The sequence below is a fragment of the Sciurus vulgaris genome (genome assembly GCF_902686455.1).
Source record: "Sciurus vulgaris genome assembly, chromosome: 5".
Classification (NCBI taxonomy): domain Eukaryota; kingdom Metazoa; phylum Chordata; class Mammalia; order Rodentia; family Sciuridae; genus Sciurus; species Sciurus vulgaris.
The window spans coordinates 119048456-119073826 of NC_136465.1; the positions used below are offsets into that span (position 1 = coordinate 119048456).

At 42.9% G+C, this 25371-nt stretch overlaps 1 protein-coding gene across 5 annotated transcripts; it reads right to left on the bottom strand.

The window, feature by feature from the left end:
* Nucleotides 1-518: 518 nt before the first annotated feature.
* TIMELESS (timeless circadian regulator) lies at nucleotides 519-24326 on the bottom strand. Of its 5 annotated transcripts, XM_079142483.1 has the most exons (30): nucleotides 24125-24324; nucleotides 13912-14071; nucleotides 13607-13760; nucleotides 13370-13484; nucleotides 13217-13279; nucleotides 12865-12966; nucleotides 12531-12686; nucleotides 12151-12284; nucleotides 11855-11942; nucleotides 11385-11561; nucleotides 10783-11000; nucleotides 10242-10345; nucleotides 9939-10108; nucleotides 8202-8336; nucleotides 7946-8097; nucleotides 6852-6949; nucleotides 6646-6763; nucleotides 6336-6537; nucleotides 5942-6087; nucleotides 4502-4587; nucleotides 4298-4415; nucleotides 4126-4208; nucleotides 3734-3876; nucleotides 3357-3534; nucleotides 3202-3270; nucleotides 2966-3084; nucleotides 1546-1771; nucleotides 1322-1435; nucleotides 1101-1192; nucleotides 519-666 (listed from the first exon to the last, which is right to left on the bottom strand). In XM_079142483.1, exons 2-29 carry the CDS (start codon nucleotides 14006-14008, stop codon nucleotides 1119-1121), a joined length of 3639 nt encoding a protein of 1212 aa, XP_078998609.1. In that variant the 5' UTR covers nucleotides 14009-14071; nucleotides 24125-24324; the 3' UTR covers nucleotides 519-666; nucleotides 1101-1118. The 5 variants fall into 5 exon arrangements, with proteins under 5 accessions (XP_078998609.1, XP_078998607.1, XP_078998605.1 ...); XM_079142481.1 differs by having other exon boundaries at nucleotides 523-1192; nucleotides 24231-24326; XM_079142479.1 differs by having other exon boundaries at nucleotides 523-1192.
* Between the last annotated feature and the right edge of the window lie 1045 nt (nucleotides 24327-25371).

Here is a 25371-nt window from a genome sequence, read left to right on the forward strand (position 1 = left end):
AAAACAAACAAACAAAAAAAGTTAAAAGATACATCCTTTACCTTGAGCCCTCTATAATCTGAGTGGACATTTTCTGAATCTTACCTTCTCCCTAGCTCAGCTAGAAACAGAGAGCCATAAAGCTGATTGTTTCTAAGACTAGTTAAAGACTACTTTTACTCATCCAATTTTTTCTTAAGAGCTTAATCATTGTCCTCTTCTCTGCCCCATGCTGAAGAACTGGCTTTTTCTTTGTGGCTCCTGCTTATTTCTGCTGCACACATTGTCACCCTAAAAATTTACCCAAAATGAAGAACTTTTTTTTTTTTTTTTTTTTTTTTTGAGACAGGAGTCTAAATTGCCCAGACTAGAACTCCTGGATTAAAGCAATCCTCATGTCTCAGCCTTCAGAGTAGCTGGGAATATAGACACATGCCACTGAAACCAGAAGGATCATGAGGTGCAAACATTTTTCTTGTCTTCTATAGGGGAAGAAGGGAAAACAGAAGAAAAGGATGGCTGGGGAACTCAGACAGATTGAGTCAGACTAAGATCAATAATTCTTAATTTTATGTTTAATTTAATACCAAACATAAATCAAATATATCCATGATCTTCAGAGGACTGCATTCCAACTCTACCTCAATGGCAGGAATTAGGCTCAATCTGGTGTCTAGGGGATGATCTCTGGAAAGAAAATGAGAATGAGGGAATCCAATGCCTTCTAAAAAGGGTGTGAAACCCCAAAGCACTGTCATAAAGCTCCCTGTCTGGTGGTGTGATCCACTTCTAGCAGAAAAGGAACAGACAAATGGGAGGGGTCCAAGGTGCCTTCTATGATTCACTCACTCCTGATTTGCTAAGGGGCTCCTAGTAACCAAAGGATATGGTTCCTAGAAGAACAGTAAGTCTTCAGAGAGCTGTTGGGCCACAGTGAATAAAACTGAGAGAAGCAAGGACTGACTGCAGAATGGTCCATCCAACATTGCTGCCTAAAAATTCCTGGGCCCTAAATCTATGGAAGGGGCCCAGGACCCTGCTGCTTTCATCTAATCAGAGGAGATTCTGGGACCTCGAAACTCTGACTTGAATTCATCATCTAAAACCAAATCTATTTCTACCCCTAGGTTTCTGGTTCTTCAGTCACTCTCATCTTCATCTTCAATCAGAAACCGTTTCTTCTTTTGGATTTTTGGAACTTCCATCTCTGGTGCTATGGGAATGACAGGGAGGAGGGAGGAAATATGAATATCTATTTTAAGGGGTAAGCAAGTGATACAATTTGTCTTCAGATTGAAGACAGGTATTAGAAGAAAAAGCAGGCCCCAAAAATACTCCCTACCTTTGCTCCTACCCTCGTCTTCCTCCTGTTCCTCATCACTGTCCAGCAGGTGTCGCTTCTTGGTTGCCATCTTCAGCTGCTCTTTTCCACCATCAGTTCCTTCCTCTGAAGTTACTGTAAGAGGCACAAAATTAGGGAACTTAACCCATTCAAAATATCAGTCCTCTAGACCAACATGGCTGGCACTAAGTAAGTGGTTAGTAGATGAGTAGCTACACTACTACCCTCTGGGGATGCAAGGCCTGCTTTCTTTTTATGGGCCAACAAGAGGGCTCTCAGGGCTTCTGCCTGGTGTTCCTGATGGTGCTCCTCATTGGGACCTTGCTCTCCAGGGACTCTTGGCTCTATCTCTGGCTGCAGCTTCTCCTCCTCCTCTGATTGACCCAAAGCAGCTGCCATTCTCCGGAGCTGAGTGGGGCTCAGTTTGGCTGGGATTCGCCAGAAAGTTTCCTATAGGGGCATAAAAAGTTTCCTATAGAGGTTAAAAATGACAGCAAAGTAAAATAACCAGACTCCATTCAACAGATTATTAGTGTTATTCATTGAATAAATATGACACTACATTGCTGAAGATTCAGAAGGGCTACTTACAACCTAATGGGAGAAAAAATGAATGCACTTTAATACCACTAGATTGGGCTATATCAAGGGAATGAAAAAATTCCAGTGGCCAAAGTGATTAGTTTTGCTTTAGGGTTGAAAGGTTGATAGGCACTGCTTTTCTGAGAAAGTAAAAATTGAGCTCATTTTTGGGGGGATAAGGGTGATACGAAGGATTAAACCCAGGTATGCTTTACTACTGAGTTATATCCCAAGTCTTTTTAATTTTTCATCTTTTAGATAGGGTCTTGATAAGTTGCAGATGCTAGGCTTGAACTTGTGATCCTCTTGCCTCAGTTCCTTCTTTGAGCCGACTCTGGAAGACTGTGTTGAGATTCAACCGGAAGATCGGTTGTGTGTGTATATACCTGTGTTTATGGTTGGACTTTCAACAGAGGGACTGGCATCGTTGACTGTTTAGAGAGGCATGGAAAACTCTACCATTTAAGGATGGAAAGTAGTCCAAGATGACTAGAGTGTAAAGTAAGTGTGTGGGTGGAATGGTTATGGGGCTATAAAGGTTGGTGTGCTATGTGGAGGTTGTGAATTCCATCCTACAAGCAATGCGGAATCATCATGTCTTCTAGACTGGGAGCAATATTATTAAAACTGTTTTTTAGAAAAAAAAAAAAAAATCTAAGCTGGGTACAGTGGCACACGCCTGTAATCCCAGCGGCTCAGGAGGATCATAAGTTCAAAGCCAGCCTCACCAAAAGTGAGCAACTCAGTGAGACCCTGTCTCTAAATAAAATACAAAATAGGGCTGGGGATGTGGCTCAGTGGTTGAGTGCCCCTGAGTTTAATCCCTGGTGCCCCCCCACCAACCCCCCAAAAAAGAAAGAGAAATCTAGGGATGGTATAGAACGTGGATTTAGGGGCAGGGAAGATTAGAGGAAGATGAGTATGAATAGCTGCTATAGGAATTTCGCCAAGAGATGACAAGGGCAATGAGGAGGACAGAGAGGACAATGGCAATAGGAGGGGGAGGTGTGTTCTGAAACAGGACCAACAGGGCTAGGCTGACACTGTGACTAGTGTACTTGCCTGCCCAGAGGCAGGGGGCCGGATCCCTAGCTTGCACAATAGTTGTTGAAACTGTTCGTTTTCCATTGCTTCCTCATTTTCTTCTGTCAGTGGTACCAATGGAACTGCCTGGGAGCAGCCTAGAACAGGGCCAATAGTCACATGTAAAGATGCTAGGAAAGAACTGTGCCTCCATCCCACATGCAGGTCCAGAGGCCCCAGTGCTCCAGTCCTAAAATCATCATCTGCCCACTCACCATCTTCTTCCCGATCATCTGCTGCTCGAATCAAGCAGTTGTGGAGCCACAGGAGGGGAGCAGAAAAGCCTAAGGAAAAAAGGGAAACTGATATTTGGTCCCTACTTCCATCCCAACCCTCCATTTGAGCCATTTCTCCTGGTGAAAGTCCTCACCTTCCTGACGCAGGCCTTGACCAAGGTTTTCAGTTGAAAGAAATGAGCTACCTTGGGCTTGTTCTGCCTCCAAACCCTCTTCTTTCTCTTCATCCTCTTCGCTCTCTTCCTCTGACAAGTGTTCCTCATCTTGCAGATTTTCCTGACAAAAATCTTGCACAGATTCCTCATCTTTGGGCTGAAATTCATCAAGGGGGCAGGAGGTTGTGAAAAAGGAAACACCACAAAGAATTCAGTGGTGCTTTCTTGTTCCTGACTACCCTGCTAGAAGACATAGTCAAAATAGCTTGAGGTAGGAAGAATCTTGGTGGGTTACTCCCAGGGAGCACTTCACAGGGAGTGAGCTTGGGATGGAAGAGCCAGGTTAAAACTGTTACCATGCTGGAGGGTGCCAACTTCTTCCTCCGTTTCTTGTACAACTCCCGCCGCTCAGCCACCAGCCCCAGAGCCAGCAATTTATCCACTATTCGAGCCCGCGAGCGTTTCGCTGTGATATTCTTCATGATATGACCAAGGACATCTACAGAGAGTGAATGTGTGAATACTCAAGAATAATTGGGGAAAGGGATTAATTAAGGATATCTGAGGTCTTACTAAAGGAAATCAGAGATCTCCAGAAAACAAATAACTCAATCCGCCCTAAAATGACACTTATAGTAAGTCGACAAAAAGGATCTGATGAACTTCTCTTGGGATTAGGAGGCAGGGAATAAATAAGTGGACAGTTTAGTTCTCATCTCACAAGGTCCCCTGAGCTTCCACCTCTCACCATCTGAGCCCTGGAACTCCTCATAAAGTCTTTGCAGCTCCAGCTCCTGATCTTCTGTCCACAATATGATATTGGTTCCTTTCCTGTTAAGGGAGGTGTCAGTGGAAGAGGAGGTCCAGGGAGTGAACTGAGGAATCTCAATCCCAGTTCCCTTCAGAGCATGGGCCTCTACCTTTGGAAATCCTTGACACTATCAGCCAGTCCTAGCCGTACCAGGTGGTGGATGACCTGCTTGCGTGTTCGAGAAACAGTATTCAGGCGTGCCAAGATGGCTTCCACCACATCCTGACCTGAGGTGGAGGAGTGAGGCAGTAAAGGGGGTCCTCAAGTTCAGGCTGCTCTCCTCATAAAAATTTCAGATCTTAAAGCCTCATACCTTCCACATCTTTATGGGCAAAGTATAATTCTCGAAGCTGAGCCTCTTCCTCAGGACTCCACACAGGGCCTCTGCAACTGGAAGACCTGAATGATGAAAGGGGAGAGAGACTAGTCTGTTGGCCCCCCCAAAAAGGAGACCAGGGCTGGAGCTATAGCTCAGTGGTAGAGTACTTGCCTAGCATGTGTGAAGCACTAGGTTCAACCCTTAGTGCTGCATAAAATAAGTAACCAAAATAAAAATAATAATAAAAAAGAAATCCTACCATGCCTTTATATTAAAAAAAAGAGAGAGGAAAAAAAAAAGGATACCAAAGATCGACTCTGATCAATTCAGAAAAGGTGAGGCAGGTAGCATGAAGTGCTCCACCTAGCAGAGGACTAATGTGTGCTTCCTTCTCTTCATCTTCCTTCCACTTAGGAATCCAAAGTTGCTGGGTATGATGGTGCCTGTAATTCCAGCTACTCAGGAGGCTGAGGCAGGATAATTTCAAGGTCAGTCCTGGCAACTTAGCAAGACCTTTAAAAAATGGTCAGGCGGGCTGGGGAGATTGCTCAGTTAGTAAAGTGCTTGCCTTACAAGCACAGGCCCTAGGTTCGATCCCCAGCATTGCAAAAAACAAACAAACAAACAAACAAACAAAAAAGTCGGGGGATGTAGATCAGTGGTAAAGTACCCTTAGATTCAATCCCCAAATATCACAAACAACAATAGCAGCTGGGTGTTGTAGCATATGCCTATAATCCCAGTAATGGGAGGCTAGGGCAGGAGGTATGCAAGTTTGAGGCCAGCCTCTGCAACTTAGCAAGGCCCATCTCAAAGTGAAATATAAAAAGGGCTAGGGATATAGTTCAGTGGTAAAGCACCCCTGGGTTCAATCCCTAGTGCTAAAAACAACAACAAAAACAAAAGCCAAACTCAGATTTTCTGGTGGAACCTGACACTACAAGTACTAAGAGAAGTATGGGAAAATGAACAGTGTGAAAGGATAGGGGATAAGATACTAAAGAAAAGGGCACAAACATTTCTGTGAATTCTTATCGCAGCACTTTTTTTTTTTTTTTTTTTTTGCAGCGTAGGGGATTAAACTCAGGACCTCAGGTATGAGAGGCAAGTGCCCTACCACTGAGTTTTGTCTACAGCCCTTCTCAACACATTTTGGGGTGGGGGGCACATATAGACTCTCTGGAGGGCCACCCCACTTCCTTCCACAACCACCTTTAAGAAAGGTGATGATGGAGAAGGAAACTAGAGCACAAGGAGACAGGCTCCAGTCCCTGTTCCTCTCCTGGGTGAAGGATTTCATCTTCTGAGCCTTTTTCCTCACCTCTAGAAGGTAAAGAAACAGACCAAATGGTCTGCAAGGTCTTCCAGCTCTGACCTTCTGTGACACTGTATTACCCTCCCCTACTGCCCATCTTTCCCCGTCCCCAAGCTCACCCGTCATCCAGAGAGCCATAGCCCTCAGTCATCTCTCGAATCACAGCTGTGTTCTTCCAGAACAGCAGCTCCACAAAGGCTTTCTGGTTGACTGCGGCCAGTGCAAAGAACTTGCCCAGGATGTACTTGGCAAAAGTTACTAGCTCCTATAGGAGAGTAAGGCTGCTATGATGCCTCAGTCCAAAGGGATACATACACCTGGCCCCCTGGGTACTTTCTTTCCAGTTCCTAGCTGCCCCTCCTCTCAGACTCTTCTATCCTTCCCTGTACAGCCCCCTCAACCTGCCTGCTGGCTTCTTTACCATGTTCTCATCTCCCAGTCATTGATACCTCTCAGCCTCCTTATTTCTTGATCATTCACATATACCCAGACCCATTATTGGTAGCCCCTCACTTTGTAGGCTCCAGCAGCAGGGTCACTAAGCAGACGATTAAAGAGACAAAAGACTGACAGCTGGAAAAGCAAGGCTTCCATTCTGAGGTCATGGGCCAGTCGGTGCAGCATCTTGACCACACAGTGATTAGTGTGGGCACTATTCTGCTGGTAGCTCCGCAGCAGCAGTACATAGGCCCGAACAATGGTTGAACATGCAAAGCTGCACCAAAACAGGGAGGAAGAGGAAATCAGCATTAAAAAGACACTGCTCATTCTCACAGCTGCACCATTACCATCCTGGGACCAACTCAGCCCTCTGGGCCTGTACCGTTTCAGGTAGTCCAGAAAGTTAAACTCTTTCTCTGACACCTGGACCACGTGCAACTCCTCTTCTTCTTCCTCTTCTTCCTCTTCCTCCATTCCTCTTTCCTCTGGCCCCTGCTGCCCTGTACAAAGAATAAAGATTATTGGGTCTTTGAAATGTTGTTGCTGGAGCAGAGGTAGAAAGAGAGCTGTGAAGGAATGGAGACTCACGGGGCAGTGGAGCAGAAAGGATTTGTTTCAGCAACTGCATCTCTTCCTTGGAGGAAATATTTGGAGAACCAAATACATCTCCTTCTGGCCACACTTCTCTAGAGCATGGACAGAAAAAGGTCTTAATTACAGGAAATCTGAGTTGTAATTAGAAGCAGAAAGAATTTAGACTTCTCATTTGTCAGACAGAAAGAGAGTGCAAACTGTTACCTAAGAAGAACAAACTTTATGGAAATTTTTTCTTATAAGTTATAAGAAAATCATGTAAGAACAAATGCAAACAATCTAAATGTTGACACTTGGTTGAGCAAATTGTACATATTAACATGATGGTGTTTGAAAGTCACTGACAATTACAGAAATATATATAATGAGAAATAATGGTCAAAATATATTAAGAAGTTAAAAAGCCAGGTGCAATTGTGTACACCTGTAATTCCAACTACTTGGGAGGCAGAGGCAGGAGGATTGTAAATTCAAGGTTGGCCTGGGCAACTGAGTGAGAGTATATATATATATATATATGTATATATATATATATATATAAAAAAAAAAGCTCTAAGTCCGAACATGCAATATTTCATTATTTTTGTAGAAGGAGGTGTGTGTGTGTGTGTGTGTATATATATATATGTATATATGAATGTATATGATGTGTATTTTTGTTTTTGTTTTTGTGGTGCTGGGGATTAAAATCAGGGCTTTGTGCTTGCGAGGCAAACACTCTACCAACTGAGCTATACCCCCAGCCCTGTATATGATATGTAGATGATGTCTAAACAAATAAACTCCAGAAAATTGGTCATCAAAATATTGATGGCCCCAGCACCAACAACAACAAAAAAAGTTGGCGATGGTTATTTATTTTTTAATAAATCATCTTTCTTTATTTTTTCCCCCCAATTAACTCTTTTTGTAACTTCTCAAAAACAAATAATATACTCCAATAAGTCCAGCAAAGCTCCCCAGGAGTCAGTGCTCACTACAGAGCCTCAGAAAGAATTCCTCTTTTCTGAAGACCAAGAACCCTGTACTACAGTAAAGTCCTCCCCATGCCCCCAAAGTCCAGGAGGATGGGTAGGCAGGGTACTTACCGGGCAGATCTCAGTAGGGCCAAGGCCTGTGGAGCCTGACCAGAAAGGAGACAGTCTTGTATCCGCACCATAGCTTCTGCCCGCTGCTCTTCCACTGGCACCTCTGAGGCCGCGTCAAAGGGAACCATGGAGTCCACACTGAGATCAGGATCCTATAGATAGATAAGGCCGTGGGAACAAAGGGAGAAGAAAACCCAGACTGTCTACCCCAGAGCACTAGTCTTAAAAAAGAAAAAGAGCTTCTGCAACCACCTACCTGGGCACAACGCTGCAGCTGCTCAGCCAGGGTTGGCCACATAGTCTCTAGCTCCTCTGTGGTATATGGGACATTCCCAGAAGCAACAGCCTGGTCTAGAACTTTCTTTTTCTTCTTTCTCTTCTTTCGCTTATTCTATGGGGAAAGAATTGCATGAAAATAGCAGACGTACTCAGGAAGTCTTTTCCCCATGAACGTCTTCTCTATTACAAAACTAAGTGGATATTCAGAGTGTCTGGTATGTGTTGCCCGTAAGCAATGGAAGCCATAGTGAACAGTACATTTCCTCCCCTGAGGAGCTCATACTCCAGTAGGAGAGACAGGCAAGTAAACAGGAAATACCTTATAGAGTGAATAAGAGGTATAATGTGGATGAGCATAAAATGCCAAATGCAGTGATATCTTAAGGAGAAATCTATAGGATGAATAGATTTGTTATGAGGATCAAGTAAAATACATAAAAATTAAGCCCATCATTTTTTTTCCTCTTGAAAAAAGAATGAGTCAACCCCCAAAATCTGCTCCCCCAGGTCAGAGTTGTGAACCCAGTCTTTTGTGTGAGCACTCCCTAAAGTCAAACAGAATGGATAGACTGGAGGGCCCTTGAGGTGCACACTCTATTGGAAATTTATGTGAGTTGGTGCATGCTTGTAATCCTAGGGGCTCAGAAGGCTGAGGCAGGAGGATTTTGAGTTCAAAGGCAGCCTCAGCAATTTAGTAAGGCCCTAAGTAATGAGACCCTATCTCAAAATAAATAAAAAGGCAGTGTTTAAGCATCCCTGGGTTCAATCCCTGGTACCAAAAAAGAAAAAAGAAATGTATAATCAAACTTAAACACACCGAAGGTAGGAACATGAGCTCTGAAGTCTAGCCACCAACATTTGGGTATCAGTACCAGTCCTTTACAAACATGATCTTGGACCACTCTGTATATGTTATCCTAGTGCTGTGGTGTGGATTACATGAAAACCTTAGCAGCATTTAACACATAGTAAGTGCTGGATAAATTATAGCATCTATTATTACTGATAATACCACAAAGTTGAGAGTAAAAATACCTTTCAGCAAAGTCTCATTGGTATTGTTGCCCCTTTCAAGTACAGTTCAGATGGAATTTTAAACTGCAGCAACTAGAAGTATAGGAAAGTTCTATACAAAACATGTTTTTATAAGGCAGAATCCCTATGTTTCCGGGTTACACATTCCTTGGAGTTTTCCTCTTGTCCTAGGTTTTTCATTTATTATTCCATTTTGGACTCATGGACAGTCATTATGATCCCAGTTTATATTATAAATTATAATAATTTATCATAATACACATTATAATTCCACAAATAGTTTGAGTTTATTCTAACAGTAACTAATACAGTACTTAATCCCCAACCACCTTAACTTTCAATGTAAGGCTCTTACCATCTCACCATAATGCTTCTGGGGTATAACCAGGAAATATTATAGCATAATCACTAAACTCTAAAGGTTTATGTGCCTAGCACTTAGTATGTGTTCAACAAACATTTCCTGAATAAATTAAGATATTTATGGTAGACCGGAAGTAAATCTAATGGGAAAAGGAAACCAGGGCAGACTTATACAGACAACACAAGCCTCTTGCCTTCTTAGTTCACAGTAGCTCTAACAGATCATCTTAAGCTACAGGAATTTCAAGGAGAAACCGCCCTCTTGTCCTTCACCCTCCTACACAGCTCTTTACACTTCCTGGGGCTGCCCCAGTACCTGCACCATCAGGTTTCCACGGCTCCGACAAAACCGTTCCAACATCTTGAGGAACAGGTGGGTGGTTTCTACCAGGTCACGAAGGAAAGAGCGGGGCTGGCATCTCTCATCAAACTTTCGAAAGAGTGCCAGGAATAGTTCTCGATACTCCATCACATAGAAAATGTTGTCTAGCAGTGGGGAAGAGAAAGGAATGGAAGGTCTTAGAAACAGAAAAGGAGGTGGATAATTTTGGAACACAGAAGAATGAGATTCTAGTCAAAGATGGGAAGGCTGGGATTAGGGACTGGGCCAGGGCCTCACTCTTAATGATGCGGCTGCTCTCTCTCACAGCCTCATCCGGAGACATGTCCATCTCATTCACTGTGGCCAGCAGTTCCTGATAGGCTTTTAGAGCCAAGTGCATCCTATGAGTTAAAGACGAGGTAAAATGGAGGACAACTTAGGGCACTGGTTCATGAAAACATCAACCTGCCAAAAGTTCCACAAAAAACACAATGATCTCACTAGTCATTGCTTCCTAGCCTGACCACCTCAACCCTCTATTAGGAAAAAGGTGCCATCCAAAATCTAGGTATTCAGATGGGTGTGGTGGCACATGCCTATAATCCTACAGGCTCAGGAGGCTGACAACTTCAAAGCCAGCCCCTGAGGAACTTGGTGAGGCCCTGTCTCTAAATAAAACAGGGGAAAAAAAAAAAAAAAAAGAGCTGGGAATATGGCTCAGAAGTTAAGCACACGTGGTTTCAATCTTCAGTACCAAAAAAAATGTGTATGTATAGGTATTCAGGCTATCGCCCTGAACTAGATGCTCACTGTGACCCCCAATAATCATCCCACTCACCGGCGTGCCCAGGAAGAGGCTTCCTTACGGTCAGTCAGCATCATTTCATAGTAGTTGGTGAGGTTCTGTTCAATGAAGTGGAAGGTACGGACACTGAGGGTCTCTGAAACCAAGCCTGGCCGGAAGGAGGCAGCTCGATTGAAGGCCATAAAGAAAGCCAAAGCCCACATATAGTAGGTCTCATCATGTTGCTGAGCTTTTTCTCGAAGCAAGTGATCCTAACTCAAGAAAAAAAAAAAAAAAAAAAAAAAAAAGACCACTATCACCCCAGGACTTCCATCTCCTTCCTGTCCTAATGATGGGGTAGATCGTGGACACCACTATAATATTTCTCTAGGACCCACAATTTCTAATTCTCTCTTCTCCCCACATCCTCCTCCCTTCCTCTGAGTCAATTATACAGAGCCCTTTTTGTCATGCTAATAAACCACTCCCCCTGCATCCTCACCATCTCTTAGGTGCATACTATCTCCTTCCCACTACATACTCCAGGGGATAGCCTCCCATAGGCTCCTTCCTGGGTTGCTCTTCTTACCCACACCAGCCCCCATCACCTCTCTATTCCATCCCTGATGGCCTCTATATCTTTCCTAGATTCTCACCTTTACCAAGCCCATAAGCCGGTTATAGCAGTTCTCCAGGAACTCAGAGCAGAAGTCTCTGAGGAAGAGCCTCACATTGAGGGCAGAGCGGCGCTGAATGGACAGCTCCTGGGCAGCCTGGCGACGTTTGGGTACCCTTCGGGGCTGCTTTCCCAAATCTGAACTGTAGTTTTGGAGCTGGGGGTATCAGTCAGGGGATTATTAATTCTAATTAGAATTACTTCTAATCCCCTCCCTCACAGCTCTTTCCATATCCCTGGTACTGCAATTTCCTCAGAAGAAACTCAGAAAGTTTTTTGCCTCTGGTATTAAGTGAAGACTTCAGTAAAGACAATGTGGCTAATGCCAGAGGCTCTATTTCTGCTGTCATTGACCTTCTAAGGCTAAGTGTGGAGATGTTTAATTCCACAGATAGTTATTCTTAGGCCCTGCAACTCCAGTGTTCCCATTTCATATGTGCAAACACTCACATTATGAAGGCCTTTGTGAAAGATAAGGTCCCTCTCCCCAATGGACTTCAATCCTTTGACAATGTAGGAACCCCCAAATCGAGAATGCCTGCAGGGTAATAACAACAACAAAAAATGCCAAAGCGATTTCTCAATTCTCTGGAAGCTTTGTTTCCAATCTCTTTCATCAGCACCTCAAAGTGAGTTAAAGCTATAAAATGTTATTCATTCTCCACTGTCTTAGAACTGGCCCCCAAGTGCACAGAATTCTTTGCTGCAGGACAGGAACACAGGAAGAGCAGCTCTCCATCACCTACCTGTTGCCTCTCTGAAGAGCTCTAGTCTTCTTTTCTGCTATTTCTCGCTGGCGCAGCACCTCCAGTTCTGCCACATCTGTGCTCCGCTCCTGAGTTAAGTGTCCCTGCCCTACTCCTGCCAGCTGCTCAGGGTTCTACATTTGGAACGAGCAGGAGAGAGTCAGTGAGACAGTCATTTCTTATCCTAAGTTCACTCCTGCTAAGGATGGAAAGAGTGAACACAATAGGACTGGTGATGGGACCCTGGACTGAAGACATGGTTACTCTATTCATCGCTAATTTCCCTAGATAATTCAGCCATTACTATGTGACCACAAAAGCAATTCTGGTCACGGAGCAGAGAAGTGCCTGCATGAAAGGACAATAGGCCAGGGTCTTACCTGATCACGAAACATAAGGGAGACAATCTCCAGTACGTGCAGGCTCCACTGCTGCTCAGCAGGTGAGCTGGCCAAGAAGAGGAGCAGGTCATCCAGGCCACTGAGGTGAATAGCCCAGAGAAGCTGGTCATGGACACTAGCATCATCATCAATCCTCTGAACAGTGAGAGGTGAGAGGAAGAAAGGGGTGTATTCAGTTCCATAGCTCTCCCTTGAAGCTCTGCACCTGATTTCTTTGCCAAGGTTCTTCCCCTAGACTTGTCAGAAGCAGAAAAGCCCAAAAAGAGCAGTTCAACCTAAGTAATCTGGAGAACTGAGACCACCTGACCCTCACCTTCTCTTGGTCAAGGTCAGCTGGAACATGGAGAACATTTCTGACCAGCAGCAGAATCCGCTCAATCAGCAAGTTGTCTTCCTCCTGTCGTTCCTCCCAGCCCTGGTTAGAAGGAAGAGAGTTAGAAGAGACTCACTGTGAAAGGCAGGCAGCATCCACCTGGGCTGCAGGATCAAGGTACAGAAAAGAATCAGAATAGAAAGAAAGAAAAGATAGAATCCAAACAGTCCGGAGGCACCAGAGACTATGGAGTAGACTACCATATCCCCAGACTGGGACCACACCTACAGTATCAGCATCTTCACCTCTGATAATGGTCCCAGGGGCTCCTATAGGGTGAACACTCACTCACCAGTTGCAGCAGCTCATACAAGGTTTCACTGAGGACCCCAAAAGCCTTCTCACTGGCAAAGGCCTATGGAACACAGAACAGATCTCACATAGTGCCTGTCCCCTCTTTCCCACTGCCCCACTCTCTGCCTGAGACTCTGAAGGAAGATCTCACCTCTTTGTAAGCCTGTAGATAAGTCAGCACCTGTAGAAAGTGGTGGCGCATGCTGGGCTCCTTAGGAACACTGCTAAAACAGAGCAAGGCTGGTTGTGTCAAGTTCACCATCAGTCTGGGGAGATAAGGATGGAGGGAGAAGTCATTAGGCTTCCTCACCAGGCACAAACACTAAAACCTATCAGCTTAAATATAAAAGTTGGCATGTGGTAAAAGTTAAAAAGATGGGGAATGAACCTGATAACAGCATCAAAGAGAGGCTTGTCCTGGTGGTGCTGGGTAAGGATGGGTAGGAGGTCACTCTGCATTATCTGGGATGCCCCCAGCTGCTGCCGCACATCTCGTGTCTCGTCTTCATGCCTCAAGTACCGGATCAAATCCTTCACACTCTCTTCAGAGACAGATAAACATGTACCTGGAACTCTGGACAAAGCTTCACCCAGGCCCACATGCTTTTCATACTTACAGCTTAAGAAATTCCACAGACCTTTTCAACTCAACCAATTTTTTTTAAAAATCTGATTCCTCAAAAAGGAACTCACCTAAGCAATCTGGTTCCTTGTGGTAAGTGTCTCCCTCCAAGTACCCAAGGGCACTACATGTGGCTAGAAGTTCACAGTTCATCATGTACAAGTCCATACATCAGAGGACCAGCCAAAGGAGAAGTAAGGACGGAGACAGAGGAGACAAAAATGGAGAGACCTGCAGAGACAAGAAAAAATGAATATAGGATCCTCTCTGGGAACAACAGAGAGGAGAGGAACAGGACAGGACCCTAATGCTCAGAATTTTCTGAGCAAGATGTTCGAATGCCTCACTTTGCAGAATCAAAAGTACTACTCCGAGTCTCAGGCTTTGTTTGATTGATTGAATGGTGAAAGGGATGGAACCCAAGGCCTGGCACATGCTAGGCAAATATGCTACCACTGAGTTATACCCCAACCCTCCAGGGAAATCTTAAACTAAGGTCGCTATCTGATAAAACCAAAGAGCCTCCAGCCTATGAATTAAGCACCTGCCACATACTCTAACCTGGATCTGAAACTGTAGAAACAGTCTGTCTCAGAGTTAAAACAACTTCATGGAAGAAACGGCTAGAGAAGAGCACCAGCTCTAAAACTTACCCTTACAGAACTCCAATGGTCAGACCCACTTTTCTTAGCTCTTTCATAGTCACACCTCTGGCATGTCACAGGAGTTAAGAAAAACCAGCACTGACCACACAGTGAGTCTACTCAGTATATGATATATTCTAGAAGCCCTTGGCTGCCTCAGGCACTGGGGATGTGGAAAGAAAAGTTTCTTCACTCGCCTCTCAACGTTGCTCACTTGGTATTCCCAGTCAAAGTCAGTACCTAACAGAATGGGAAGGAAAAGGAGTGAACAGGAACCAGCACATTCCCTGTCACTCCCCCCAGAAGAATCAGCTCTCAAGCTGGGGACAGTGGCACACATCTGTAACCCCAGCAATTCGGGAGGCTGAAGCAGGAGCATTACAAGTTCAAGATCAGCCTCAACAACTTAGTAAGAATCTAAGTAACTTAGTGAAACTCTGTCTTCAAATAAAAAATAAAAATATCTGGGGATGTAGCTCAGTGGCAAAGCATCCCTGGGTTAAATCCCCAATAAGAGGGGAAAAAAAAGAGAGAGAAAAGAGAACAAAAATCATCTCCATTTTCTGAAGCTCATTCCTTTTTATTCAGATTCTAAACCCTCATCAGACAGTCAAGCAAGCACAGTTTCAGAGTACTGGGCACTCAGAACTGGACATTAATAAATGCAGATGTACATGAATACTTAATATTCTTTACCCTGCTCCTGTGGAAAATCAGGAATACTAATCAATCCAGTCCCCTAGGCACCTTCAGCGGCACTGCTCTCTGCCCTTCACAGCAATTTCTAAAAAGACCTTTCCTGGTTCTCATACCTACCTCTAGACCCTGAGTCCACTTCTGTTCCTCCACAGGAAATGGATAGTGAGTTTCCAAAGGACTAAGGTTTAATGTCTGATGTTATCTCCCTGCATTTATGTAACTGGTCTACTTCAGGTTGTCTGCTATCCCTCCACCCCCACCCAGTGCTAACCTACTTTCTGATTGCTCAATCCAGCAATACAAGAAACCATTAAAATACTCATTGAGTGACCAGGAGAACTGAAGGAGACTTCTTTTTGCCACCTAATCTCAGAGATCTGCAAATCCTAAGGCCTGGGCCCTGATGAAAAAGGTTCAACATATAAGATCCCTGACCCTATATGCAAGCCCATACACACGTGCATGCACATACACATGCACCCAGGTGGAAGGGCTTCCCTCTCTGCTCTCTTCAACAGCAGCCTAGGAAGCTGACAGATAGCAAGCTGGGGGTGTAGCTCAGTGGTACAGCACTTGCATAGCATGCATAAGGCCCTGGGTTTGATTCCAAGGGCATGGGCATGCATGCACGCGTGAACACACACACACTCACAAGAAATAGGTGCAATGGAGCATACCTGTAAGCCCAGTAGCTCAGGAGGCTGAGACAGAGGATCACATATTCAAGGCCAGAGAGGCCATATGCAACTTAGTGAGACCCTGTCTCAAAATAAACAGAAAAAGGATGGTAAAGGTGGTAAAGCACCTCTGGGTTAAATCTCCAGAACCCAAAGAACGCCCCCCGCCCCAGAAAAAAAAAACAGACATTAGAGCTATAAAGATGCAAGTCAAAACATTCTCCTCATGAGAGGGCATCCCAAAATCTGACACTGAAAGGTGTGAAATGATAGTCTTCTAATAGTAGAGACAAAGTCATGTCTGGGCTTTGTCTTACAAGGTCCTCCCATCTACCCTCCCTCTTTATCTTGATTCATCCATTGTAGACCAATTCTTAAAAAAATTCAAAATTTGCAAAAAATAGCTCTAGAAGAGCACTCAAACCTCTGTTTCCCATATATCACTTTACCTAAAAGGCAAAAACAACAGAGGTGGTAACAGCCCCCATTTCTGGGAGAAGATAAAAGACATAGGGACAAAGCAATCCTGGCAGAAGGCAAGAGGTTATGTAAGAAAGCTAGGACTTCTGGTTCTAATCCCCTGTATTTCTAAGTGCAACAAGCAAAGTACAAGAAATGGGTCAGAGAACCTATTATAAGGCTCCCAGGTCAGGGGTTCCCAGCTTTGGACCATTCTTTAGAACGGGGATAAAAGAGCTTTCAACAGGAGTTTTAGCCCTCCTTGGTAGAAAGAGTATTTTAAAAATCAGCCACTGACAAAAAATGTAAGGTTCACACCCCTTCTTTTTTTTTTTTTTTTTAGGACTCACAAGCAAAACTAAGTTGGTTCTTTCTCTCTTTTGTACTGGGGATTGAACCCAGGGGTACTTTAACACTGAGTTATAACTCCAGCCCTTTTAAAAAATTTTTCTTTTTCTTTTCTTTTTTTTTTTTAAAAACAGGGTCTCACAAAGTTGCTTAGGGCCTTGCTAAATTGCTAATGCTGGTGTCTACACTGTGATCCTTGGGTCTCAGCCTCCCAAGTCATGGAATTATGGGTTACTGCACCCAGCCTTCTCTTACTACTCACCCAATCTTCTTCCTCTCCTGAATTATGAATAATCTGACTATTGATATTATACCAATATCAGACATACCCAGTAAAACCAATTTTGATAAGATCCATGGCTTTCATTGCCTCTTCTAGCTATTGGGAACCCCACAAACATATGTTCCAAGACATTAGTCCGATCATGGTTTATTCCCCATCCTGGAGGTCTTCTCTTCTTCCCCACTTATCTCCAAAAGTTCTAAGCCTATCTGACCTTTGAGATCCAGCTCAAATGTCACTCCTCCAGTGGGCACAGGGGCAGACACCTGTAATTCCAGCAGCTCGGGAGGCTGAGGCCAGAGGATCTCAGATTCGAAGCCAGCCTCAGCAACTTAGCAAGGCCCTAAGCAACTCAGTGAGACTCTGTCTCAAAATAAAAATAAAAAGGTTGGGGATGTCGTTCAGTGGTTGAGTGTCCTGGGTTCAATTCCTGGTACCAAAAATAAATAAATAAATAAATAAAAAAGACAAGCACAAAAGGTTACATTTTATATGATTCTATTTATATGTTAACGTCCAGAATAAAAAAATTCATAAAAATAGAGAGATTATTGGTTGCCAGGGACAAAAGGGAATGAAGAACAACTCCTAATAAGTAGAGGACTTGTTTTAGGCATGATGAAAATGTTCTGATGTTAAATAGTAGTAAAGGTGGCACAACTGTGAATATAAAAAAAACTTTAAAAGGGTGAATTTTATAATATGCCAACTACATTTAATACTGCTATTATAAATAACTCTCCACACAATTATTCTGTTTTCACTTTTTAATTCCAAAAAACTAAGGACAAAAATCTCAGGATAAATTACAGTCCTTTAAATTTAATTAATTTGACTTTATGAAAAAAACTCATTTATATTGTCTTTATTTTCAATTTCATCATAGATGAGATGAGAACTTTATCAAACATCTTAGACTCAATGGATCTGAATATTTAAAAAGAATGTTACTTTCCCCACTCAACTAAGCATCAAGAAATTCAGATAAAGCAATATTGATCTGAAATTAAGGGCTACAGGCCTCAGGATGCAAGAAACAAGGATAAATATTAAATATATTTGCAATTCAAAGGAGAAAATTAACTTACTTTTTGAAAACAAAATAAAACAAAGCACTCTGCCCCATGCCAACCCTGTTCCAAGCAATCATTGAGAACTAATATAATGGGAAGGCAGTTAGCATTTGAGTTCCAGTTCCCTCTAGTATTAAAATCTTGAGAATCTGATTTAACCCAAACCTCAGTTTCCTTATCAGTACATTGAGAAAACAATAAAAATACTTACTCTCATAATTTTAAATATGATCATGTAAAACAGTATAGTTCACACCACTGCCCATTCACAAACTGCTGGTAGTCTTTATCAAGACAATAAGGAACAAAGCACTCGCTGGGCACAATGGCGCATGCCTATAATCCCAGTGGCTCAGGATGCTGAGGCAGTAGGATTTCTGGTTCAAAGCCAGCCTCGCAACTTAGTGAGGCCTTAAGCAACTTAGCCAGACCCTATCTCAAAATAAAAAATAAAAAGAGCTGGGGATGTCGTTCAGTGGTTAAGCACCCTGGGTTCAATCCCAGGTACCAAAAAAAAAAAAAAAAAAAAAAGAGAGAAAGAAAAGAAATAAAGCAATAGCATTTAGGACTTCTGATAGCAATCTGATAGTTTTTATTTGAATACAGTAAAAATCTAAAAAGTCCTTATTCTACATGTCTCTTTTTTCCATTTTATTTTTCTAGTAATTGTATTCTATAAAAGTGCTTTTATTTTATTTATTGGTACTAGAGATTGAAAACCACTGAGCCAAAAGAACTTTTAGAAAAGTACTGATCTGTAACAGCTTGAAGGAAAAATCTGACTAGCCCTTTACCAAGATAGTTTGAGAGCACACTATCCAGTGATAAGTACCAAATTAGTACTCTAGTGGGTACGGGGAATTGAACCAGGGAGGCTTTACAGCTGAGCTTATCCCCAGCCCTTTTCGTTTTTTGAGACAGGTCTTATTAAGTTGCTTAAGGCCTTGCTAAATTGCCCAAGCTGACCTCACACTTGTGATCCTTCTGCCTCAGCCTCCCTAGCTGCTGAGATTACAGGTGTGTGACACTGCACCTGGCATGACAACCCCCAAATATTAATTTCCTCTCCATCTGTAAGACTAAGTGAAGTGCCTTCTCGGCAAAAGATAATGCTATGCAGGTGCAGTGACACTGCTAAAGAAATAAAACCACACAATATAGAAGAAACAAAGTAAGAATAAAGGTTGCCAGGTGCAGCGTCACAACCCAGAAGCCTGGGAGGCTGAAGCAGAAGAATCACAAGTTCAAGGCTGGCCTTGGCAACTTAGTGAGACCTTATCTTAAAATTTAAAAATTAAGAAAAAAGGGTTGGAGGTGTAGCTCAGTGGTAAAGCACAACTGGGTTCAATCCTACTAGGGTTTGGGGGAAATAAGAGACAAGGCAGTATAGGCTCTAAGTAAGTAATATGGGGAAAAAAACTGAAAAACTAGGACTCTTAAGGTTAAGTGACCAAGGAGATTTTATCAGTGGAAATGTGATTAGAACTGGGATTCTGAAGATTGCAGCACAGGATTCAGGAAGACAGGAAGAGGAGGCAGAGAACTGACAGAGCAAAGTCAAAGGAACCACTGTAGATAGATAAGTCTCAGGAAAGCACTGGAAGGGAGTTAGAATTGGCTTTCAGGAAAATCTTGCCTTTGTCTATCAATTCAAAGATTTAGAATAAACAAGGGAGCCAGTGAAGATTTCTTTCTTTGTACTGGGCATTGAACCTAGGGAGCTATACCAATGGGCTACATTCCCAGTTCTTTTTATTTTTAATTTTGACACAGGGTCTAAATTGCTAAGTGTCTCAATAAGTTGTTGAGGCTGGCCTCAAACTTGCAATCATCCTGCCTAAGCCTCCAGAGTTGCTGAGATTATAGGCGTGCACCACCATAATTGGCCCTGCTGAAGATTTCTCAGTTGGAAAACAAAATGATTAAAACAGAGGAACATATATCCTACAATCTCATCACTGCATGTCCATCAGTTCAGCCACTCTCCTGTGTGGCGCCAGTCTTTTCCTTTCACTGCGTAAATTCTGCAAAAATCAAACTCAAAGCAACAAGTACTCTCTCCTAGACTCTTCAAGTCAAATCTAGACTCAGATTTTCCAGAGAAAACCACACCACTCTGTATAATACATAGCAAATATACAGCATCCAACCTAAGCAGATCCCTCAGTCTGGTCACTTTCTCATTTCTTTCCCAGGGGTTAGCTATTTCTAACTTTCACCATTATCTGTAAGCACTTTATCTCACTGTTTCCCATGCCTCTCAGCTGGTGTCTCTGCCCCTTTTCTCTTAGGAACAATTAAGGTCATCAGACAAGAACTCTCAATTCTCTCCACCCAAGCCTCTAAACATATTTCACTCACCCACCCTTACCTCTTTGCTTCTAATTGAAGTCCTCCATTTGTTACCTTGATCAATTAGTTCCTGTCCCTTAGTTGATTGTTTCTCATTTCTCAATTATTTCCAACTTTCCTTTTATACCAGCCCCATGCCCACATATTATGAGTTGCTCAAAACTCTTCTAATTTAAGCAAGGTGGGGGATCCAACATAAAACAAAACCTTCCCTTGACTCCTTCCCACCCTAAAGAGTTGATGCTCCAAAGGCCTATATCTTCAGTCTTCTCATTTCTCTTCACATAGCTTCCTTGGGCAAACTTATCCAACCCCTGCTTCAACTACCATCCAGTTAGTAGCTAGCCAATCTGTATCCCAGGCCCTTCTGAGTTCCCAAGGTCCTAATCCCAAATGTTAAATTGACTCAAGAATAACATCCTCTACCTTTATGTCTCAAGGACATCTTAAATTCAACCTGTCCAAAACTAAACTCACTTTCCCCCTAAGCATCTTCCCTTCTGTTTTGGATCTTTCTCCTCAGTTGTCCACATTAGAAGAAACCTAGGCATCCCTTTAGATACTTCCATCTCTTCTTAATTTCCTTAAGCTCCTCTGTTCACCTCTACCTCTCCCCACTGCTACTAAGTCAAGTCCTATATGTCTCTTGCTTATATTACTCAACTGCTTCCTAATCTCTTTCTGTCTGATCCTCTCCAGCAAATTCAACCAAAGATTGTTATTTGATATGGCCATATGACCACCCTGCTTACAACCCTTCAAAGAGGGCTAGGGGTATAGCTCAGTAGTACAGCATGTCCGTGGTTGGCAAGCATAAGGACTTGGGTTCAACCCCCAGCACTAAAAACAAAACAAAACCTTCAGTGGATATATAAGAAACTTCAGCCAGGTGTGATGACGCTCACCTATAATTCTAGCTATTCAAGAGACAAAGCAGGAGGATCTTGTGAGTCCAAGAGAGCTTAAGACCAGCTTGGGTAACATGGAGTGATCCCATTTCAAAAAAATAAGAGAAAATAAATAAATGGATATATAAAAAATAAATAAGAAAAAAAACCAAAAAAAAAAAAAAAAGAAAGAAAGAAAGAAAGAAAGATAGAAAAAAAGAAAAAGAAAAGAAATGAAAACGAAAAACAAACAAAAAAACCCAAAGATTTAAAAAAGAAGAGCTGGGTAAAGTGGTGCATGCCTGTAATTCCAGTTACTTGGGACGCCAAAGCAGGACCATAAATTAAAGGACAGTCTCTGCAACTAACTTATCAAGACTCCATCTCAAAAAATAAAAAAAGAGCCGGGCACAGTGGCACACATCTGTAATCCCAGCAACTCAGGAGGTTGAGGCAGGAGGATTGTGAGTTCAAAGCCAGCCCCAGTAACTTAGCAAGGTTCAAGCAACTCAGTGAGACCCTGTCGCTAAATAAAACATAAAAAAGGGCTGGGGATGTGGCTCAGTGGTTAAGTGCCCCTGGATTCAATCCCCAGTACCAAAAAAGAAAAACAGAAAAGAAAATTTAAAAAAAAGAAAATAAAAAGGGGTACAAACAGAGAAACAACATGTATCCCATTTGTTTACAATAAAAAAAAAAAAAAAAAAAAGATTGCCAATGGAAATTGAGGCCCAATGCTCTGCTGAAAATGAAAGAGCATGTGGGACTGGGGTTGTGGCTCAGTGGTAAAGCATTTGCCTGGCATATGTGAGGCACAAGTTTCAATCCTCAACACCACGTAAAAATAAATAAGTAAAATAAAAAAATAAAAAGAAAATAAAAAGGGAAGAAACTTCACAGCAACATCTCTGGGAAGAACTGGGAGTTCTAGGGTAGGAGAAAAATCTTGTTTCGTTTGATACTATTGGAATTGTTTACCATTTACATGCACTATTATAGAAAAATCAAAGTTTCAGTGACCCTCAATGTTCACAATACAGTCTTCATGTTCTTCCAGCAGTTATCTTTCAAGCTTCTTGCTCAAGTCATTCCTATCTCCAGAATGCCCTTATTCCGTCTACCTAGAGTCTGTCAAATTCTTTTTTTTAAAAAAGACCAGGTTGGCCTGGAACTCAAAATCCCTCCCACTCAGCCTGCTGAGTAGCTGGCGTGATAGGAGTGTACCACCACACCCCCAGCTTATTGAATTCTCTTGTAAAATGGCCCAATGGCAGTTCTTCCTGGCTTCTCCATAGGAAAGGAAACTCTTTCTCCTTTGTGCCATATATAGAATTCCATCATGGCACTTCCATCTCATGTCAGTATCTCATATGATAGTTAAAATGTTGTTTAAAACATCTCAGATTCCATGAGGACAGGAATCGTTTCTTATTTATCCCTGAATTTTCAGAGCCTGATTACTAGATCAAAATTTCCAGGAGGTGGGGCTTGGGCAAAAATATTTTGAAAATGCTCCTCAGGTGATTCTAATTTAATCTGCTGTTAACAACTGCACTAAATGTAAACTTTTGGAGGCAGGTACTAGGAATTGAACCCAGAGGTTTTTTACCACTGGCTGTATATCCCTAGCCCTTTCAATTTTTTGAGACAGATCCTTGCTAAGTTGCCCAGGCTGGCTTTGAACTTGTGATCTTCATGCCTCAATCTAAGTGTGCATCACCCATTCCACTAAAATGTTAACTCCTTGATCTCAGGAATCATCATGACCAGCACAATGTAGCTGCTCAATAAATGCTTTACTAAACTTAAGTAAACGAGTCTAAAGTTGAGGAAGTAGAGATTGCTACTGGAGTCTTAGAGGCATCAGGATACATAGGATAATGTTTGAGTAAGGAGTGAGAGGAGTAAGGAACTCAAGGACGACTTCATCATCCTGCCACTGTAACTGCAGAAGACTCATATGTTTTCCCTACAGAACTGAATTTCTCAAGGGCAGAAATTCTGTCCTATGCATCTCTGTATACTTGACGTTTAGAGTACAGATTAGGGGCTCAGTAACATTTTATTGAGTTTTGAGCCACCAGTAGTAAAGGGAGGTACAATGCTTCAGGGACACAAGGGGGAAAGTGATTAACTTGGTGTGGGAGGGCTGGATAAACTGAATTTCAGAGGGACAAGGCAAGTTCATGTGGCAGAAAAATGACAATAACTTCCAAGTGGAGGGAACAAGAGGAGCATAGATACTTAAGTATTAAAGTGTACAACACAGACATACCCTTTCCCTGTGGCTGGGAGTCAAGTGCAGGAGAAAAGAAAAATGTCAGGTTTTTAGCAAAAGAGGCTGAGAGGGTCAGGAACAGACTATGAAAGGGCCCCTAAGTCACCTAAGAATTTAAACCTGTGAATGGCCAAAACAGAGCTTTAAAGTTAATGTTAAATGACCGGCTTAACTTTTTTTTTTTTTTTTAAAGTATTGGTGGTAGTATGAAAAGCAGAATAAAGAATTGAGAGACTCAAGAGATGGAACTTAATAAGTGGCTAATGGTCTGATTAATTCGTTCTTTTAAAAATTCAAGTTTTAAAACAAGCGGCCTGTAAATTCCGACCCCTAATGACCACCAGGCCTCACAGTTTAATCGTGTTTGAACTGGATGTGGAGTTCTGAAGTGAAACCCCCAGGAGACTTCTGTTCTACTTCCGGGGCTCCAAGTCCCTTCTCATCACAGTCCCACCCTGTGCGAGGCCCAAGATGTGCAAAGCAGAAAGGGTGCGACGAGAGTTCACCACAGCGCCTTGGACCGCAGGGGCGACGGCTAAGGCGCAGGGTGGAAATGCGCGTGAGCACTTAGATACGCGTCCTACCTTTAAACCTGGTGGCGGGAACCGGGACCCGTCGCCGCTCAGGCCTGTCCCCGCGATTTCGAGGGGATCTCAGTCCGCCCAGAACCCTCTTGCCACACACACTCACCCGCCCTCCGCGGGTCCTCCAGAGCCCCGTGGAGCCAGCAGCCCTCACGCCCTGGACTGCAACATTTCCCGCCAACAGACAAAGCGAGACCAGTCCCCGCCTGCGTGGGGCGCGGGGCGGGGCGAGTCGGACTGGTCCACTTGACTCCGAGCTAACGGGGGAGCAGGGGATGGTTGCTGACGAAGTAAGGAAAAAGGAAGCGAGTACAAGGACTGTTTTATCCGAATGTGTCCCCTACATTGACCTAAAAGTCACAACGCTATGAATCTTCTGCTGAATTATAATAAGAATCAAGTTCAGATTAGAGGTGGATTCACATTCTTCCCCTTCGGGTCAAGTGAACTATTCCAAAGTCTTACAGGGTTAGTTAGAAAAATTACATTTTATTTGGGAGAAAGTGGTGGTAGCGGCAGAAATTAAGGTTTTCTGTCATACTCTAGGCATAAGTCTAAAGCTTGCCAAGTATGCAACAGGCTCATAAGAGGAAGAGGTCAACAACAAATATTCATTATTCAGTTCAGGATCTCTTCCAGCCTTTGCCGATACAGTGTATTTTGCCATTGAAATGAAAGAAGATAGGGCTCAAAGGAATGGTTATCTCAAGTATTAATCATCTGAACAGAAGAAAGCAATTTCTGGGTTATGAGGGAGGATTAGCTATGAGATGAAAGGACAGATGAGAGAAAAGTGAAAAGATACACAAAGAAAAGACTATGGAGCTAGTGATAAAAGCAGAAAAGATTCCATTTGGAGTGTGTATTGATTTGCTTTAAATAAGCTAAATCTCTGAAGGTCAAACCTCTCCCTCCTTGTCCCCAACTCCTTCCCCTAATTTTCTCCAGGTATAAAATTTCCTGTTTTGCCTTTAGGGAATAATTCTGGGGCTTAACTACCATCTGCCAGGGGATATCAAACAGACTCCTTAAACTGATTAATTTTTCTAGATTCTAGGTTCGCCCACCTACAATTTTGGTTGGGAGCTTCCTGGGCCAGGGCCTCCAAGGAGATTCATTATGCCAGAATGAACACACAACCCAGCCAATAGATGTAGACAGGTTTATGTGGCTTTACAGAACAGCTCAAGTCTCAGTGTTCACTTTTCTCAGAGCTACTTCCCCACCCAAGTCCCTGGGGCAAGCCT

Excerpts from the sequence above, each read along its gene's own strand:
- TIMELESS (XM_079142483.1), bottom strand. The coding sequence starts at position 14,008 with ATGGACTTGTACATGATGAACTGTGAACTTCTAGCCACATGTAGTGCC. Across the intron at positions 13,280-13,369 it reads ATCTACAGGCTTACAAAGAG|GCCTTTGCCAGTGAGAAGGC; the intron begins GTGAGATCTTCC and ends TGTGTTCCATAG. Across the intron at positions 3,271-3,356 it reads TCAAGGCCTGCGTCAGGAAG|GCTTTTCTGCTCCCCTCCTG; the intron begins GTGAGGACTTTC and ends TTTTTTCCTTAG.